At 42.2% G+C, this 18152-nt stretch overlaps 1 protein-coding gene across 1 annotated transcript in view; it reads left to right on the top strand.

The window, feature by feature from the left end:
- The window catches only part of lhfpl3 (LHFPL tetraspan subfamily member 3), a 57006-nt gene extending 46073 nt beyond the window's left edge, over positions 1-10933 (top strand). Inside the window, exons 2-4 of the mRNA XM_040035490.1 lie at positions 1681-1911; positions 3875-3932; positions 10832-10933. Coding sequence (XP_039891424.1) covers positions 1681-1911; positions 3875-3897 — 254 coding nt within the window. The 3' untranslated portion in view covers positions 3898-3932; positions 10832-10933. The remainder of the gene's footprint in view (positions 1-1680; positions 1912-3874; positions 3933-10831) is intronic.
- Positions 10934-18152: the final 7219 nt, after the last annotated feature.

Genomic DNA, 18152 nt, shown 5'->3' on the forward strand with positions numbered 1-18152 from the left:
AGATAGATTTTGGTAGCCCGACTGGAAAAATCGCTAGCCCCTGGACGTCCGGGCTAGTGATTTTGCAAGCCCTGTATCTGATTGAGGAATCACTCATCTTTGGAAAAGAGAGTTTATTACAGAGAAATGGCTCTTTCCAAAATAAAAGCTATACTATACGCTTCTTCTGGGCTATATTCTCAGCAGCATATTGTAGCGGGTCAGGGCTGTTCGGGGTTCTGTTTGTACAGTTATGTTTTGTTTATGTTGCCATAGTGACGGGTGACGCCCTCTCGCTGCGACGGTGTGTCCTTCCGGGGTCAGAGGGCGCCCTGTGTGTTGTTGTTGTTGTTGCTGTGCGGTTGCTGCGCTGAGCAGTTAGCTAGCGGCAGTGTTCTTCTGCAGATGTCAATAAACGGCTGTGCTCCCTGGCTAGCTCACGGGAAGCAAGACCAAACGATACCTCCGTCTCCTCCTTGTCTGAGCTCGCCACAATATTAAACATATCAGGTCCCCATAAGGAGAATCATGTGCTAACGGCTGTCTAAATGACTCGGGTAAAGTTTGTAGCATGCATGCTTGTTGTTTTTGTCTGCTTCCACTTGTCTTTGCACTAGGATGATGTCGGTGTAAATGTGCAGTCATATTCGTTGTGTTCCCACTAGTGCTGTCAGCGTTAATCTCGTTGAAATGACGTTAACGCCACAACACGGCGTTAACGAGCTAACTGCGCTAACACACTAGTTCCCACCCATGTAATTGAGCATTGCGTGGCACATCCAACATACTGTTTTACTTTAGTCCATGACGCGCTTACCTTCAGGGTCATACGTCACATGAAAACCAAAATAATTCCAAACGCCAGATCTGAATGAGGGTGGGGGAGGTTCAATTTGATGTGTTGCAAGGAGAGCTTAACTTCTGTCTCGCTAGCTTGCCCTGCGCTCTTCCTTCTGACTATGCTGTCTGTGTTGAACGCTCAGTGGATCTGCGCTCCACAGTGCAGCCTAGGCGGAGTAGTCGAACGCAGATTCACTGAGCGCTCAACACAGACAGGATCGTCAGAAGGAAACTTGATAAAATAAATTACAAATTTTGTATTGTTCGATACATATGCATACCGAACCGAAAGCACTGTATCGAACGGTTCAATATCGATATGAGTATCGTTGCACCCCTACTATTTAGGTTACCTTTGAAAAAAAAAATGTCACAGTTAAGTACACCAGCCTGTAGATCCACCTTTAGCATCAATAACTGGAAGTGATTGTTTCTGTGTGACTTTATCAGTCTCTCACATTGTTAAAGAGGAATTTTGTTCCAATATGTTTTTTGGCTGTTTATTGTCTTCCTTAACAAAGGTAATGGAGTTTAGCGAGTTTTTTCTCAAAGCAGACTTGATTGGAAATCATGGAATGTACAATAAGTGAATGTGTGTGCTCTGTGTTTTACATTAATTGTAGTCAGTGACATTCATAATTTGACCAATTATAAATCAAAGTGTGACATCCTGGTTGAATTTCCCAGCTTAAAGGTCAGTTTATGCAGCTTATTTACTATACCTAAAGGTTAAAATGTGCATAAAGCCCTACATCACCTCCCCAGACCACAGTGTACACTGAATAACATGTATTACTACACAGCAATGTGTAACACTGACATCTAATATCGCTTGTCTGTCACTGTGTCCTCCTGCTCCAGGTACGTGTCTGATTCTGGGCTGCATGATCTACCCAGATGGCTGGGACAGCGACGAGGTGAAAAGGATGTGTGGCGAACAGACGGATAAGTACACACTAGGCGCCTGCTCGGTGCGCTGGGCCTACATCCTGGCCATCATGGGCATCCTGGATGCTCTCATCCTCTCCTTTCTGGCCTTCGTCTTAGGAAACCGCCAGGACAGTCTGATGTCTGAGGAGCTGCTAGGAGACAGTAAGAAGACACCTGCACACGCTTCCTCTTTGGGGCAGTTTTTATGGTGTTTTATGGTAATATTTCAAGAAATTACGTTATCTGCACCTCACCAGGTGTGGTCAATTAGCAATTAAGCCTAGGCAACACCTGAAGTGTCTGCAAAGACGATAAGGGGTGCAGAGAGGTTTAACAATATAAATTATATATATACCTATGGTATGGTAGAATTTTTAAGACTGATATCGATGTGTATACCGATACCAAAACCAACATTCCAGTATGTCAGCCGATTACATTTTCTTTCAGACAAACAAAAACACAATCAAATTTCTCTAATATTTGCTATGTGTAGTTATTTATTCAAATAAATGATTCAAACAGGGAAGCTGCAGAGTGCCCTCTGGTGGATAAACTATGCAACATCAACACTCATAACGTGGTTAAAGGGTGTTTCTCCTGTCTCTTTATTTTTTACATTTTCATATAAATGCAGAGGCCAATAAATTGACAAATCGGTAATATTGGCTGATAATATGAGCCTGCTGGTAATACGGTTCAGATGAATCAGTCAATCACATCAAAACACTTGTTGTTAGGCACACTTATACAACCTGCTCAAAAATAAGCTGGAAAAGTTTTCCTGTGATTGAACATCTAAGCCCTGCAGAAAGTCGTTACCCGTTGTTCGTCAGATTTGTGTCGTCATTGCAAATGCAATTTCTAAGAATAAATAAATAAATATCTTTATTACTTTCCAAACCCATTTTATAGTAATTGAGGCAGTTGGGTATACAGCAAACAAATAACGGCTGCAGTGCAATTATACCTGAAATGAGATCCGGGCTGTTTTCAAAGCAAAACAAAAGAGGTGCTACTGAACTTATTAAAAAATCAATTTGACTGCTGGACTAAGAGAATAAGCAGCAGGTCCCACCAAGATTTTATCCCACTTCTGGCCTGGGGGATGTTTCATAAGTATTCAAAGTCTCAGGTGAAGTCAAAGCATTTTGTTTGTTTTGTCAAGCCTGGAGACATTAAACCTATGACTTCAGTCCTCACTTCTTTTGCTGTGTTTTTCTGCTTAACTGGCCTTTCTTCTCACATCAAAGACATCATGTTTCCCCACATCCCAGCAGCAGCTTTAAATAAAGAAAATGCCTTTTATTTGCTTGCATGATTTCACATGCACGAGCTCTTAATTTGCATACATTAGACGGGACGTTATACACCACCTGCTCGGCTGGTTTTGTTTGCTCCTGTTACCAGTGAGATTTTTCTTTCTTTGACTGGGCTCAATGACAACTACGCTCGAACCCAAAGAGGATGATTTAAAACCGCGAGGAGGCTGGAAGGAGGCAGGAATGCAGATGAAGGAGGACAGAGATGAAAAGCAATCGGAGATGGGCAGAAAGAGAAAGACGGGCAACTGAATGGAAGAATGCACCAATAGCAAGGGTTAATTGAAGCCTGGGGATGCTGGACAGAGTCATGAATTACTAATGGCTGTTTACACAGCTTGCTGCCAGCCTGTCTAAATGAATCACAGCCACCCTATCAGCCGGGACACAGTTGCCTGTTAGCTCATATAAGCAAAGTGACTGAGAGGAAGAAGCCATTATCAACCTAGAGACCGGAGAGTGAGGACAAGACAGAGGGAGAGGGATAATGAGGCGAGGAGGACAATGAGAGAGGGAGAGAGGCAAATGTAGATGAAATATGATCCCCAAAGTGAAAATGGGGGATTCATCAAACAGCAGATGAAGTGTAAATGAGATGTTTTTCTTATCCTGTCACTCAGGAGGATAGATTGTGACACCTGTCCAAGTTTGAAACCTGAGGAAATCAGAGGAGGGGGAGGTGGGCTAATTGTATGATGTTTGATTCTGTAGGGGCAGGAATATTATGCAATACTGCCGCCTGCTGGTTATGACAACTTCTTCATACTTTCCAGTCACATCCCTTTCTTCTTCCACCCCCACAGAGAGCGGTAATAACGCCATATAACGTCTGCTGAAGCCATTGCAGCAACACACACACAGGTAAGTGTGTCATTGTAGAGCACAAGAACAATCTCTTATCATTCAAATAAAAATAATAATGTCTTTCCTCATTACAAAAACATTTTATCCCACCCTTTTTTCTCCTTGTTAAGCCCACTAAAACCTAAAAGCCAAATTTACTGATTGAGGTGAAATAAAGGTTTTCGTGGCAATTAAAGTGAGACTATGAACTTTAAAGCATTCTGCCTCTCTTACAAATCAATACCTGAATTCCTGAGTAATAAAATTAGTCAATAAACTTGGGGTTTTTTGAGCCTGTACTGGCTAATGTTAGAAAGCTGTCTAGAAACAGCAGATGTGTTGCTGTATTACTCAGTTAATTTACTGACTTCATTTTCTGGCTGTGGTCCCTCTCTCCTCATGAGTCAGTTCGCCTATTGACTGTGCCTTTAAACTTTAAAGACACCTCAATCTCCTCGATCGGCCGCTTTAAAGTTTAAAGCGGCTGAAAGTTTAAAGCAGTTGATTGAAGTGCACACAGTGGCCGCAGCTCATGAAAGGTAGCAGTCTTACTTTTTAAGCTACAACCACCACCACCACCGTCGCCACAAGCAATAAGAAATGATAATCTATTAATAATAAAGCAATAATATATTTTTGACAGTCTGTCACGTTATGTTCAAACTCTCGCATTACCCCCCTCTGCAACCCCTACTTACCTTACAGTAATAGTGTGAGAGCGTTTGGTGTTTTTGGTGTTTAACTGCTGATTGCCTAAGGTGTGGATAACGGCATGCCTGATGCTGGCTTCTCATATGTAGTCATTTGAAATATAGTATACTGAAAAAAGAGAGGTGAGTTTTATGTTTTTGTTTTAAATCCATTGCTCAGTATCTAATTTTAATCTCTTAGAACACCCAAACAGATTATCTGAGTAGTTTTCGGTTCTGGTTTATTGGTTTTAGTCAGTGATGGGATTGGTAATTTTGCTTAACGAGCACAAATGAACTCACTTGTACAACTCAGAACTGATTCAGTGTGCTGTATTCCCAGGCCAGTGGTGTCAGAGCACTAAAAGAACAGTGTACACGACTCTGTCATCGGCTCTTGCTGAAGCCTTGTACATCCATGAGAACACCATCTCTGAGCTGACTGTTCTTGGTGGAAATGTGATTGGATAGAGGTGCTGAGATGAGGCACTTCAAACTGTACTTCTGCCATTCTTGTGGCAAAACCTTACCCATGACTGTGCCCACACCCACAGCGCCAGATCATGGAAGGTCTTTCTGGATCAGGAGCATGCCCAGACACTTGCCTGACCTGTATTTAGCCCCGATATGTCTCCTGCTGGGGCAGCACAGTGAGACAGTTAGCTTTGTTTCCTCACATAGAGAAAGTCCTTGGTTTGAATCTACTGGTCAACTGGGGCCATACCCATGGGTACTCTAGCTTCCTTACAGAGTTCAAAGATAGGCATTGGTTAGGTTAAGAGTGCCCCAGCTTGCACTCTTAATTGAATAAGATGATGGGGCGTATACCTCTCATATATCCATTCAGAAATGTGCAGTATTGTGAGCAACCCTTCACTTCTTTAGGTTCTACAGCAACTTATTGAACAATGTGCAGACATGCATGGAAACTGAGTATATAAGGCAAAAGTGGAGTTTGTACAACTCTAATGAGCTTGAAAGTCAATATTTGGTGTTACTGCCTTTTTTCTTCAACACAGCCTGAAGCCATGCTTTCTTGTAATTTCTTTAAGTAGCTCTCGAAGCTTTATGAAGGACACTCAAAGCTCTTGTTGGAATGTTGGCTGCCCTTTCTTCTGTTTTCTGTCCAGATAATCCCACACTGCTTCAGCAATGTAGGTCTGGGTTCTGGGGAGGCCAATAAGTGTTTCATTGTGTGTGTTTTTCTATCCTGGTATGCATATGGAGCTTGGAAAGAAAACAACTGGACTTCTTCAAGTTTAGTGAACACCTTTCACCTCTCATCCAAGAAGCTTCTTCAGTTCTGAGCTTCTTCAGTTCTGAACTGAAGAAGCTTCTTCATTCTTTATAAGTCAATGCTGAGTGTTTCAACCAACAACAAAAAAAGACTTTCCACTGAAAATGGTCAGGTACAATCACTGGACTGAAAACTTTGAAAGACCTTCAGAAAGCTTGGAGAACTATTGCTCAGAACCACTTTTTAAAAAATTACAACAATTTTGAGGCAACTCAAGACTTTGTACAGGACTGTATATTATAGTGTTTATCTATAAAAATCTTAAAAAATCAACTTTTTTTTCGACTCATAAAATAACATTTCTAAAAATGCTGGTGTCTGTCTCCATTTTATGTTGCAGCATATGAGCCAAATATTAACATTAAATCCAGGACACCAGAGTTTGCCAACCTCAGGCATGCTGTTATCCACCCCTTGTCAGGTGCAGACAATCAGCAATTAAACTCAGGCAACACTCTCAGACTGCAGGCGAGCACAGGTGCTTTTTATCATACCACTATACGGCCACACTAACTGTGAGTTAAGCCACATTTAGTAATCTAAGTCAATAGAGAAACGATGAGAAATGATGTGTGTTTTAACAATGTCACGTCAGCTTCTATTTAAACCAAAATGTGAAGCATGCATAAAATCTGTAAAATAGAGATGAAAGAAAACAGTTGAAAATAATCAGTCTGTCTGTTCTTTCGTATAAGAATAAGTCTTGTAATAAGTTTATGAAGCTCTTTAAACCTTAGTATGTAACATGGGGCATTTACCTGAGTATCTTTATGTGTGCATATAGTCTAAACTGCATATTATGCATTTATATAAAGATAAAAATAACATACAGATTATAGTTTGTTGCAATTTCTGAGGTACAGTGGGGCAAAAAAGTATTTAGTCAGCCACCGATTGTGCAAGTTCCCCCACCTAAAATGATGACAGAGGTCAGTAATTTGCACCAGAGGTACACTTCAACTGTGAGAGACAGAATGTGGAAAAAAAAATCCATGAATCCACATGGTAGGATTTGTAAAGAATTTATTCGTAAATCAGGGTGGAAAATAAGTATTTGGTCAATAACAAAAATACAACTCAATACTTTGTAACATAACCTTTGTTGGCAATAACAGAGGTCAAACGTTTACTATAGGTCTTTACCAGGTTTGCACACACAGTAGCTGGTATTTTGGCCCATTCCTCCATGCAGATCTTCTCGAGAGCAGTGATGTTTTGGGGCTGTTGCCGAGCAACACGGACTTTCAACTCCCGCCACAGATTTTCTATGGGGTTGAGGTCTGGAGACTGGCTAGGCCACTCCAGGACTTTCAAATGCTTCTTACGGAGCCACTCCTTTGTTGCCCGGGCGGTGTGTTTTGGATCATTGTCATGTTGGAAGACCCAGCCTCGTTTCGTCTTCAAAGTTCTCACTGATGGAAGGAGGTTTTGGCTCAAAATCTCACGATACATGGCCCCATTCATTCTGTCCTTAACACGGATCAGTCGTCCTGTCCCCTTGGCAGAAAAACAGCCCCATAGCATGATGTTTCCACCACCATGCTTCACAGTAGGTATGGTGTTCTTGGGATGCAACTCAGTATTCTCCGTCCTCCAAACACGACGAGTTGAGTTTATACCAAAAAGTTCTACTTTGGTTTCATCTGACCACATGACATTCTCCCAATCCTCTGCTGTATCATCCATGTGCTCTCTGGCAAACTTCAGACGGGCCTGGACATGCACTGGCTTCAGCAGCAGAACACGTCTGGCACTGCGGGATTTGATTCCCTGCCGTTGTAGTGTGTTACTGATGGTGACCTTTGTTACTTTGGTCCCAGCTCTCTGCAGGTCATTCACCAGGTCCCCCCGTGTGGTTCTGGGATCTTTGCTCACCGTTCTCATGATCATTTTGACCCCACGGGATGAGATCTTGCGTGGAGCCCCAGATCGTGGGAGATTATCAGTGGTCTTGTATGTCTTCCATTTTCTGATGATTGCTCCCACAGTTGATTTTTTCACACCAAGCTGCTTGCCTATTGTAGATTCACTCTTCCCAGTCTGGTGCAGGTCTACAATACTTTTCCTGGTGTCCTTCGAAAGCTCTTTGGTCTTGGCCATGGCGGAGTTTGGAGTCTGACTGTTTGCGGCTGTGGACAGGTGTCTTTTATACAGATGATGGGTTCAAACAGGTGCCATTCATACAGGTAACGAGTGGGGGACAGAAAAGCTTCTTACAGAAGACGTTACAGGTCTGTGAGAGCCAGAGATTTTCCATGTTTGAGGTGACCAAATACTTATTTTCCACCCTAATTTACGAATAAATTCTTTACAAATCCTACCATGTGAATTCATGGATTTTTTTTCACATTCTGTCTCTCACAGTTGAAGTGTACCTCTGGTGCAAATTACTGACCTCTGTCATCATTTTAAGTGGGGGAACTTGCACAATCGGTGGCTGACTAAATACTTTTTTTGCCCCACTGTATTTTTTGCCCCCCCCCCCCCCCCCCCCAAAAAAAAAATTTGATCTAAGTATGAAGGGTCTAAATAAATACTGCAAAATGAGTCCTTAAAATATTCAAAGGCCAAAAAGAATCAAATTTTTACAATTCAAATCTTATGTTAGGAAAAGATTCTGACTTCCATCCATTCATCCATCTTCATCCGCTTTATCTGGGGCCGGGTCGCGGGGGCAGCAGCCTAAGCAGAGAAGCCCAGACCTCCCTCTCCCCAGCCACCTCCTCCTTCAGCTTATCCGGGGGAACACCAAGGAGTTCCCAGGCCAGCCAAGAGATATAATCTCTCCAGCGTGTCCTGGGTCTGCCCCGGGGCCTCCTCCCAGTGGGACATGCCCGGAACACCTCACCCAGGAGGCGCCCAGGAGGCATCCTTGTCAGATGCCCGAACCACCTCAGCTGGCTCCTTTCGATGTGGAGGAGCACCCACCGGGAACGAGTCCGACTTATTGCCGGCAATGCAAACCAAGCTCTTGCAACGGTTGTAAGGGCCTATAGCAATTATGGACCGTTATGGGCACTCTTATGTTCGAACAAGGTGTTCGTTATGGCCAAACTGTGATTTGCACAAAAGTCCAATAACAAAACACTGCTCGGGTTCAGATCAGGGAGGCCGTTCTTCCCAATCACGCCCCTCCAGGTCTCGCTGTCGTTACCCACGTGAGCATTGAAGTCTCCCAGCAGGACAACAGAGTCTCCAGGTGGAGCACCTTCCAGCACCCCACCCAGGGACTCTAAGAAGGCTGGGTACTCTGAACTGCCACTCGGCGCATAAGTGCAGATGACAGTCAGGACCCGTTCCCCCACCCTAAGGCGCAGGGAACAAACCCTCTCATCCACCGGGAAAAACCCCAACGTACCGGCAGCAAGCCAAGGGGATATTAGAATACCCACCCCAGCCCGCCGCCTCTCACCAGGGGCAACTCCAGACTGAGACAGAGTCCAGCCCCTCTCCAGGAGACTGGTTCCAGAGCCCAAGCCATGCGTAAAGGTGAGCCCGACTATAATTAGCCGGTACCTCTCAACCTCACGCACTAACTCAGGCTCCTTCCCCACCAAAGAGGTGACATTCCATGTCCCGATTGCCAGTCTTGGCAGCCAGGGATCAGTCCACCAAGGCCTCCGCTCCTGGCCGTCGCCCAGCACACAATGCACCCAACCCCTATGGCGCCTCCTGCGGGTGGTGGGCCTGCGGGAAGATGGGCCCATGTCCCCTCTTCGGGCTGTGCCCGGCCGGGCCCCATGGACTATGGCCTGGCTCCAGGGCGGGGCCCCGGTAACCCTATCCCAGGCAGGGTAAACTGTTCCCTCGATGTTTTCTTCATAAGGGTCTTCTGAATCGCTCTTTGTCTGGTCCCTCACCCAGAACCATTTTGCCATGGAAGACCCTACCAGGGGTCAAAAGCCCCCAGACAACATAGCCCCTGGGATCCCTGGGACACACAAATCCCTCCACCACGATAAGGTAGCGATTCACGGAGAGGACTTATTCTGTAATTTGTAGCTGACCCATTATAAGCTCACTCACAGGGGGAAGATATGGTCTCATAATCTGATGAATATATGAACTATTGATAAGATTTAATGTATTTTACATACATAATTTTTTTTAAAAAAACTATTTTGTACATCAGTTTAAAGCAGATTTTCCTAAAATGAGATGTATAGACTCACATGAACCCTGTTCTCCAACCTCCGTTTCACATAACTGTTGCTCCATTCTCTCCTCTTGTGTTTATCTTCTCTGTCATGATATGAACACCAGAGCTGAGAGGCCACAATAACATTAAGCATTCACTTTACTTGCATTATGTTTTTTACTGCCACCATCTTGGCAGTTTTTGCAACCATACTTCACAAGCGAGAGGTGGATCTAACTGAGAAGCGGAAGGACACAGCACGTTCACTGGGTAGAAATTTGGTAAAGCACACCCTGATGCAAAATGGACAATATATAGGAAATATTAAGGGCTTGGACACCACAAACTTACTGTCTACACACATACATGTAAAGCAGAGCCCAGAATAATGTTATAACATGAGAATTGGCTGAATTCACCCAAATCTTCCCACATGGTTCTTAACTGGAAACCAACCAGTACGAAATAAACAAAAAAATTAGTAATCACAACCCCTCCTGTCATTTACCCTCCAGCTTTCTTACCCACTGCTTCTGATGAGAAAGAGCCATATTTAATTGTTGTGTTTTCTTGCATTATCACATCATGTGCTTAAATTATTTTTTATAATAAATAGATGATGTGGGCACAAGACCTACTCTTGGATTTAAAGACAGAAAGATTTTATTCAATTTTATTTACATATCTCGAAACTATCGCAACAGTCACCACAAGGCATTTAATATTGGAAGCTAAAGATCATCATGGTTCCAAACTATGTTAATGTCAGCTGATTCTACATTATTTTTCTCAGTGTCTGCAGGTCTTACCACCTAGATGTAAAGTCACTTCAGAATCCAGCTTTCCTCTCCTAGTCAACCTTGGAGCTTGGATGCAGAACTGATGAGTGGAGAATCAACATCAAAGAAGAAGAAGGACAGGAGGAAGTCTGGAAGAAGCCACACAACCTCATTATGGAGACTAGGAGACCTTTTGTCCTCCCTGGAAGCTCTTTCTGTAAAATAGTCCTCAGTTGCATCTCAAACTGCTAATTTTTGCGGGATAAATACTTTAAAAGACTTTGCCCGTCTTGGTAGGTTCATCATCACACCTGAGCTGTTCTGGAAGCGAGGATTGCAGGAGTGCAGAGGTTCAGCTGAAAAAAAAAATTAAACAAAGTGTGAAAGACATGGCACATCAGCTCCAGGACACAGTTTGGACAAATACCACAGAGTGGCATCCGCTCAAATCGAATTAAATCAGAACGCATTAACAAGACTTTGACCGACACAAATAAGGACTTAACAGACTTGAGGTCAAGGCTGTCAGATCTTCTTTCTTATCACGTCAACAAACTTCCTGCAAAGGACTCCAGCTTTGACACAGTTTGACCTTTTAATTTAAACACGAGCATTGTCTGCAGAGATGTGAGGGACTGGAGAGAATGACAGGCTGGATAAGCGAGCAGGAAGAACACAGCTGTTTTCTTATAATTAAATGTTTGATGTGATAGAATCAAATGGTAGTAATTAGAAGTTTTTACTGGTGAGGACTGTGCAAAAACAGAGTAAAATATAAGTGTACTAAAAGGGCGAAAACATTGGTTATATAAAGTCTATAATCTGTGTATAGCTGTATGTTGATTGTGTCCCTGTGCTTTGTCTTAACTTTAAATTGTACATTTTGAAATGTCATTTTATTGTACCATTAACAGTATGTGCCATAGAGTATCTTGTAATCTGGCAGTATTGTGAGGAACTAAAAAGGGAGTAAGTGCTGGACTCGAACTGTGGATAGGTTTTGTATTGTTGTATCTTTCTTATTTTTGTTTCCTGTCATCCTTCGCTGTCTCACAACAAGAAAAGAACGAAAGGAAGAAATGAGTCTAACTTACAATAAATGTGTTAATGGAAAGAACAAAAGAACTTAACAGGTTATGTGTTTTTGTTTTGGTGCTGAGGTTAGTTGCCTTTTAACACTGAGTCAGGTTGGTAGGCTACCGGTTTGGCCTACTCAGAAGGCCGAACTACTTATACCCGTCTGAAAAACGTAACTTACATATCTGTTTTTCTACACCCATTGGGTTTAACAAATAACTTACAGTTTTGGTCAGAAGTTTACGTACAGTCATCTTGGGCATGAATGTCCAAAAAAAAAAAGAAAGAACTGGATCCCCAAGTTTAAAATAGTTTTGGATTTTCTCTAAAACATAAACAGGCACAGACCTGGCTTTTAAGCCTAGTGCACAAATTTTCAACTGGGTTGGTCGTAGCTTTGGTCATTCAGGAAGCTTAAACAGCTGGAGGATCATCATTTCAAGTCCGGAAAAATATGCAAACTGCCACCCTCAGATGAACTGGTTAGGATGCTCAGGAAGCAACAAGGCTCAAGACTGCAATGAACTGGAAACTGCTGGAACACCAGCATCAGTGTGCACAGTGAAGGAGGTTCTATATCCTTATGGACTGAAAACATCCTGACCAAGAAGGAAGCCCCTGCTCCAAAATCAAAAACTTCAACCTTGACTGAAATTTGCAGATGTTCACATGGGCAAGCCAAATGCTGTCTGGAGAACGGTTTCATGGCCAGATAAGAAATTAAAGATGTATGCTGCACAATCTTTCCAGTGTCGCAAAAGAGCAGTTCAAGTAAATCATTAAAAAACCCAAATTACCATGACATTCATGCCCATGATGGCATTTGCAATTGTCTGATCACAACTGCATAAGTGCTTCATTAGGGACTTTTAGAGATGCTGTTTGCTGGAAACTGCTGCCCTTACTCTGTGCCAGGCTTGCTAACAAGTGCTACACCTGTTTCTGTGACCTCCTGACATTATGTGACCTGAGGTAAGTATTTACTCACTGTTCTTGACACCTGTTGACCAAGCACTAGCACTTATTCTGTATATAAAGAACTATAATCTGACCATGACCTACATTGTAGCCTGCTAAATATGTCTTTAGAGAAATCATCTTCCATGAACATACTTACCAGCTATCAAATACTTACAGATTGGAAAACATGGTACTCATAACAAAAATGGCTTCATAAGACATCACATACTCTATTCTGTTTTCCCTCTCTCTCCTTGAATAAAAATATAGGTTTTGCACTTGAGCAAGATGCACTTCTTTTCCACTGCATGTGTGCCTTTACGGGCCTTTTTTTCCAGATCACTGAGTGAAGTAAAAAGCCATAATAAAGCACTCCTAAAGAAAGTACTCCCCCTATGATAGGTTTTCTCACAATCTTTAGCGAGTAAACACAGTTAATAAGTGGAGATTAATCAGTTTTACATTACACCTGTAGGTGCATACCATCCTCAGCTCGTATGTCTCACTTCTCCTAGAATTTTTTTCAATTGTTAGTTCAGGTAATTAAATATTGAATTGCTACTATGTTCATACAGTAAAATCAAGAAGCACTTCATAATACAGCCGATGACCTGTAGTGTGATTTACCCACATTTCAGTACCTGAAAACAATCTGAAGACCTTAAAGGAAATAAGAAACAAATTATATTTAAGTATTTTTAAGTGATTGTTATTTTCAGATTATTTCTGCGTAGAAGTAGATGTGAGCTGGTTTAAGTTGGTTTTTGGAGGGGAAAAACACTCTGATAGTGTAGAAGTCTTTAAAAACTCACAAAAACTGTATGTATCAAATATGGTGCACTAGGCAGTAAGGGGTTAAGCCTCTTCACACTGACCTATGAATTATTCAGGCAAAATAAAGCCATCTAGTGCCAAAACTGTGGATTCTGTCATGGAACAAAAGACAGCCAACATCCAAAGAAAAGCTTGGAATGACCTTCAAGAAGCCTGGCACACAGTTCCTGAAGACTACTTGAAATACAAGAAAGCTTGGCTAAGATAGTTCAGCCTGTGTTGAAGAACTAAGATTGTCATAGCAAACATTGACTTTCAAGCTTCTTAGAATTGTATAAACTGTTTGGGGTTGTTTTTGTTTTTTTTTTACCTTGTGTGCTACATTTTTCCATTTTCGTTTGCAAGTGTTTCAGTAAATCACTAGTAAAATATTTATATAGATAGAACAAAATGAGGGGTTGCTTAAGATTTTTTTTCACTGTACTATAATAACCTATAATAACCACTGTGACAATACATCAAGTATAGTTTTTGCCTCTTTTCTTTTATAATATTAATATTTTAAAAATACTCTTGCTTGTAAAACACTAACAGTATAATTAGCATTTGCTTATCAAAAATAAATAGATAAATTGGAAATGTTGGGAAATAACACTACATTGTCAGTTATCATAGCTAATAGAAATACAATAAGTAATATAAATACTTAATTTAATACTAATACTGCATGGTGGTATAAATTTGGTAACATGACGATCAAAATAAAAAAAAATACTTATTTTAAAAATACATTGAGCTGCTATGCTGCTGGCATATTATGGCTTCTGCAACTTTCTGAACAGAAACGAGAATTCCTGTTACGTCACTGTTACCACAGCAAGCTGAAGGAGTCCTGATTGTTTGCCTTGCCACTCAAGGACACCCATCAACATTCCTGATCCAAAAGGTCCACATACCACTTTTAAAATAATAATAATGACAATAACAGAAAGGATTAAATATGTGGGTTGCTATACAGATGCAACCCTGCAGCACATTATGAAAGATATATTTTTTAAAATAAAAAACTCCACATTTTCTTAGAACACGTGATGGTTTGCCAGAATCTCTTCAAGCCAGTCCAAAAGTCTTTTTCCGTGGCCTGTAAGAACTCCCCACACACCTGAGTTTTTGCTTCAGCCACTACCCGAGCTGCTTTCCAGTTAGCCTTTTGGTAGTTATCAGCTGCCTCTGAAGTCCCACAGGCTAACCAAGCCCGCTAGGACAGTCTTGCTCAGGCACCAACCACCTTGCAGCCACAGCTCAGTGCAGCACCTTCATGGAGGTGAAGGGGTCCCTGAACATGGTCCGTTCTGACTCAATGTCCCCAGTCTTCCTCTGAATGAAGTTCTGCCCAAGGTGAGGGTTGAAGATCTCTGCCAGGCGTTCCTCCGCCACCTGATCCAACTCATCACCACTTGACAGATCATTTGACAGCTCAACACCTTTCTTCAACCAAGGGTCCAGAACGTATGGCCACAGATCTGATGATATGCTTCCAAAATTGATGCCCTGTGGTCTAGGGTATCCTAGTGCCACTTGCACTTATCTACAGCCTTATGTTCGAACATGCCTCTTATGGACAAACTTTGGTTTGCACAGACACCCAGTACAGAACACCGCTTGTGTTCAGATCTGGCAATATGAAGTCTAAGTTTGATTACAGTTTGTTCATCCATGTTCCTACTCGCACCTATGGTGACACGCTCTGAGCAGTCTAATTGAAAGAATGAGGTTAATATAGGTGGATATAAGCAGTGGAAATGAGCTAGGGTGGCTAGGCTCAGCCTTAGAAATAGAATAGGAGGGACTTAGGCTACGTTTTTTGTCTGCTTGTTCACACTACAAATAAAATGCGACAGCAAACGTTCTCTAGTGTGAACGCTCAAAGCGGCCCGCATGCGCAAAAGAAGACGTCACACGCAACGCACTCCGTTTATACCCAGAGCAAACAATATTGTTTGGCTGATGGCCCTTAATATAAAGACTTCCGACTTTACGTTTCCCAGTTTTTGCTTTAAGTTATTTTGTTATTTACATAATAATGTAAATAACCTAATAATTATCCTTATTGCTGTTTTAGAGGAGCGGTACTTCAAAGGATAGTTCCAGATTTCTGTCAGAATCTGCAGATTATACAGTACAAATAAAATGTTCACGTTTCTCCAACCTTGTCTTCCCAACAGATTCACTAACATCTACACTGGATGGCCAGGAAGCGTTCGCGATGTCTTCTCGGGCGCTGATAATTGGCGTCTGTCTTGTGTCAGTGACGTAAAAGACGGATTTAATGCGACTTGACCATTCACACAGCAGTCGCTTTCTAAAACATCGGATATGTATCGGATTCAGTACCACATACGAAAGTGACCTGGATCGGATGTGAAAATATCGGATTTGTGCCGTTCACGCTGTCATACCATGATCGGATATGGGTCGCATAGGGTCAAAAAAATCGGATTTGATGCGCTTTCGCCTGCAGTGTGAACGTAGCCTTAGAGTACACACCTCAATATCAAAAGAAGTCAGCATGGGTGGTTAGGGCATCAGACCAGGATGCTTCCTAGGTGAGGTTTTCCAGGCATGTCCTCCTTGGAGAAGGCTAGCCTGGAACCCCCCCCCCCCCTTCCCAGATGAGCTGGGGAGAAGTTGTTCTTTTCTGCTTAGGCTGCTTTCCACATGACCCAAGCCCAGATAAGTGGGAGAAAATGGATGGATAACTGTTGAAAGATCTTAAACTTTCACAAAGTTGTAGAAAATAACAGAACTGCTTTTATATCCTTTTTTGTGATGAGTAATGACTTGTAGGCCTAAATGTGCAGCAAACGGAGAACTCACATGTGAGTCCTGGTTGTCACCCTCACTTCCAAAACACTGTGAAGGGCAGAGGCAGCATCATAATCATTAAGGGGGGGGGGATATAATTTTTGGCATGCACACCAGCTACTTGATTAAAATCAAGACATGTGCACGGCCATCTGCTCACATGAATCCTAACAGCCTTCAGGGGGCTGTACACCTCTTAGAGGGAAGATTAGTCTCTTTGTTAGAGGAAGTTATGAGTCATTATTGGCTATTTTGTTTCAACCAGAGACTAAAGCCTAATCACTATAGTGCCTCATGAGGCCGTAATGCTCGTTATACACTCAAGGCAAAATTGGATGGATGTATGAATATAGACGGTGTCGCTATTATTGGAACCACTACAAGGGCAGGATGACTTCAGAGTAAAGCCACACTGTGCCCTAAATCAGAAGGGTCCATCCTCTATACGGTGACCTTTTCATGACATCTCAGCTCCATGTGATCTCACTTGGCTCAGTTTCTTTTATTCTTAACTTTACTTTGAGCTGAATAAACATTTACTCTCTGGAGGACAAAGCCATCCCCACCCTCTAACATTAGGTGTGGAAATAAATCCTCGTTAGACCTTCCTCAAGGGAGTGCCTTTCCTTATTTTTGGTCATATATATGTTGCTGGAGGCTTTAGGCTGCTATAAATGTTCAGTATCAGACATTTTTTCCACTCTTTTGACAAATGTCATTATTGCCAGTAAGGTCATCTACTCCTGTCCCACACTTTTTATTTGCAAGTGGCAGCCAATCAAAAGAAAGTTAGCTTACAGGGAGAGGAGAGGTGATGCAACAACGCCCACTACAAGAAAAATAAGGATTAATTTGAAGTGTGAATGATGCACAGCTACTCTATAAAGGCTCTTCCACACCGATGTGTGGCATTTCATGCATTACACATATTTTGGACTCTACTTTAGACCTATTCTTAATGCAGCTGTACACAGACTGTGTTATTTTGCAGGATGAATTTGAAGCCAATTGGACCACTGCATTTGGCAACAAGTGCACTCAGACACACAGCTAGATGCTGCTCTGGATCAGCTGGAGTTTGTAGTTCCAGGTCTCACAACATGAGCTCAGACTACCTCACTGACATGCTGAAATATGTATGAAAGCGGTCGCAATTCAGCTTCAACTACTGGATCAAATCATAAAATTCTCCCTGCTGCTGCCGCCTTCTCCTGAGATGAAGGATAAACCCCAAATCTCAGTGTCTTAAGTTTTTTTTCTTGCTTAGAAACATCAGGACCAGCTAATAATGGCTTGATGTTGACTTTCCCGCCCCCACTGCATTTATATACTTATTATACAAGTTTGGATCTTTGTCTCACTGCTCCGTGTATAACAACCTTAAAGATGAGGGTTTTAAACCTAAACACCGTATGAACTGTTAAGCACGATGGTTGTTGACAGTGGTACTGGTACAGTTGACAACACTGCCAACGCAGATGCACCTGGGGTATGAATTTGAAAAGAATTACATTGCCACGTTTGAATGATCTCAGTCACAAGACTTTCAGAAAACCTGACTTTTGACCTTGAGGTCAAGGTCACCAGGAATCAAACTCATCTGAGTTTTGTTGGCTGCACCTATTGCATGATTTTGAAAAATCCTACTTCCCTTTATTC

Source organism: Simochromis diagramma, unplaced genomic scaffold (genome assembly GCF_900408965.1).
Source record: "Simochromis diagramma unplaced genomic scaffold, fSimDia1.1 OVJJ01000816.1, whole genome shotgun sequence".
Classification (NCBI taxonomy): Eukaryota; Metazoa; Chordata; class Actinopteri; order Cichliformes; family Cichlidae; genus Simochromis; species Simochromis diagramma.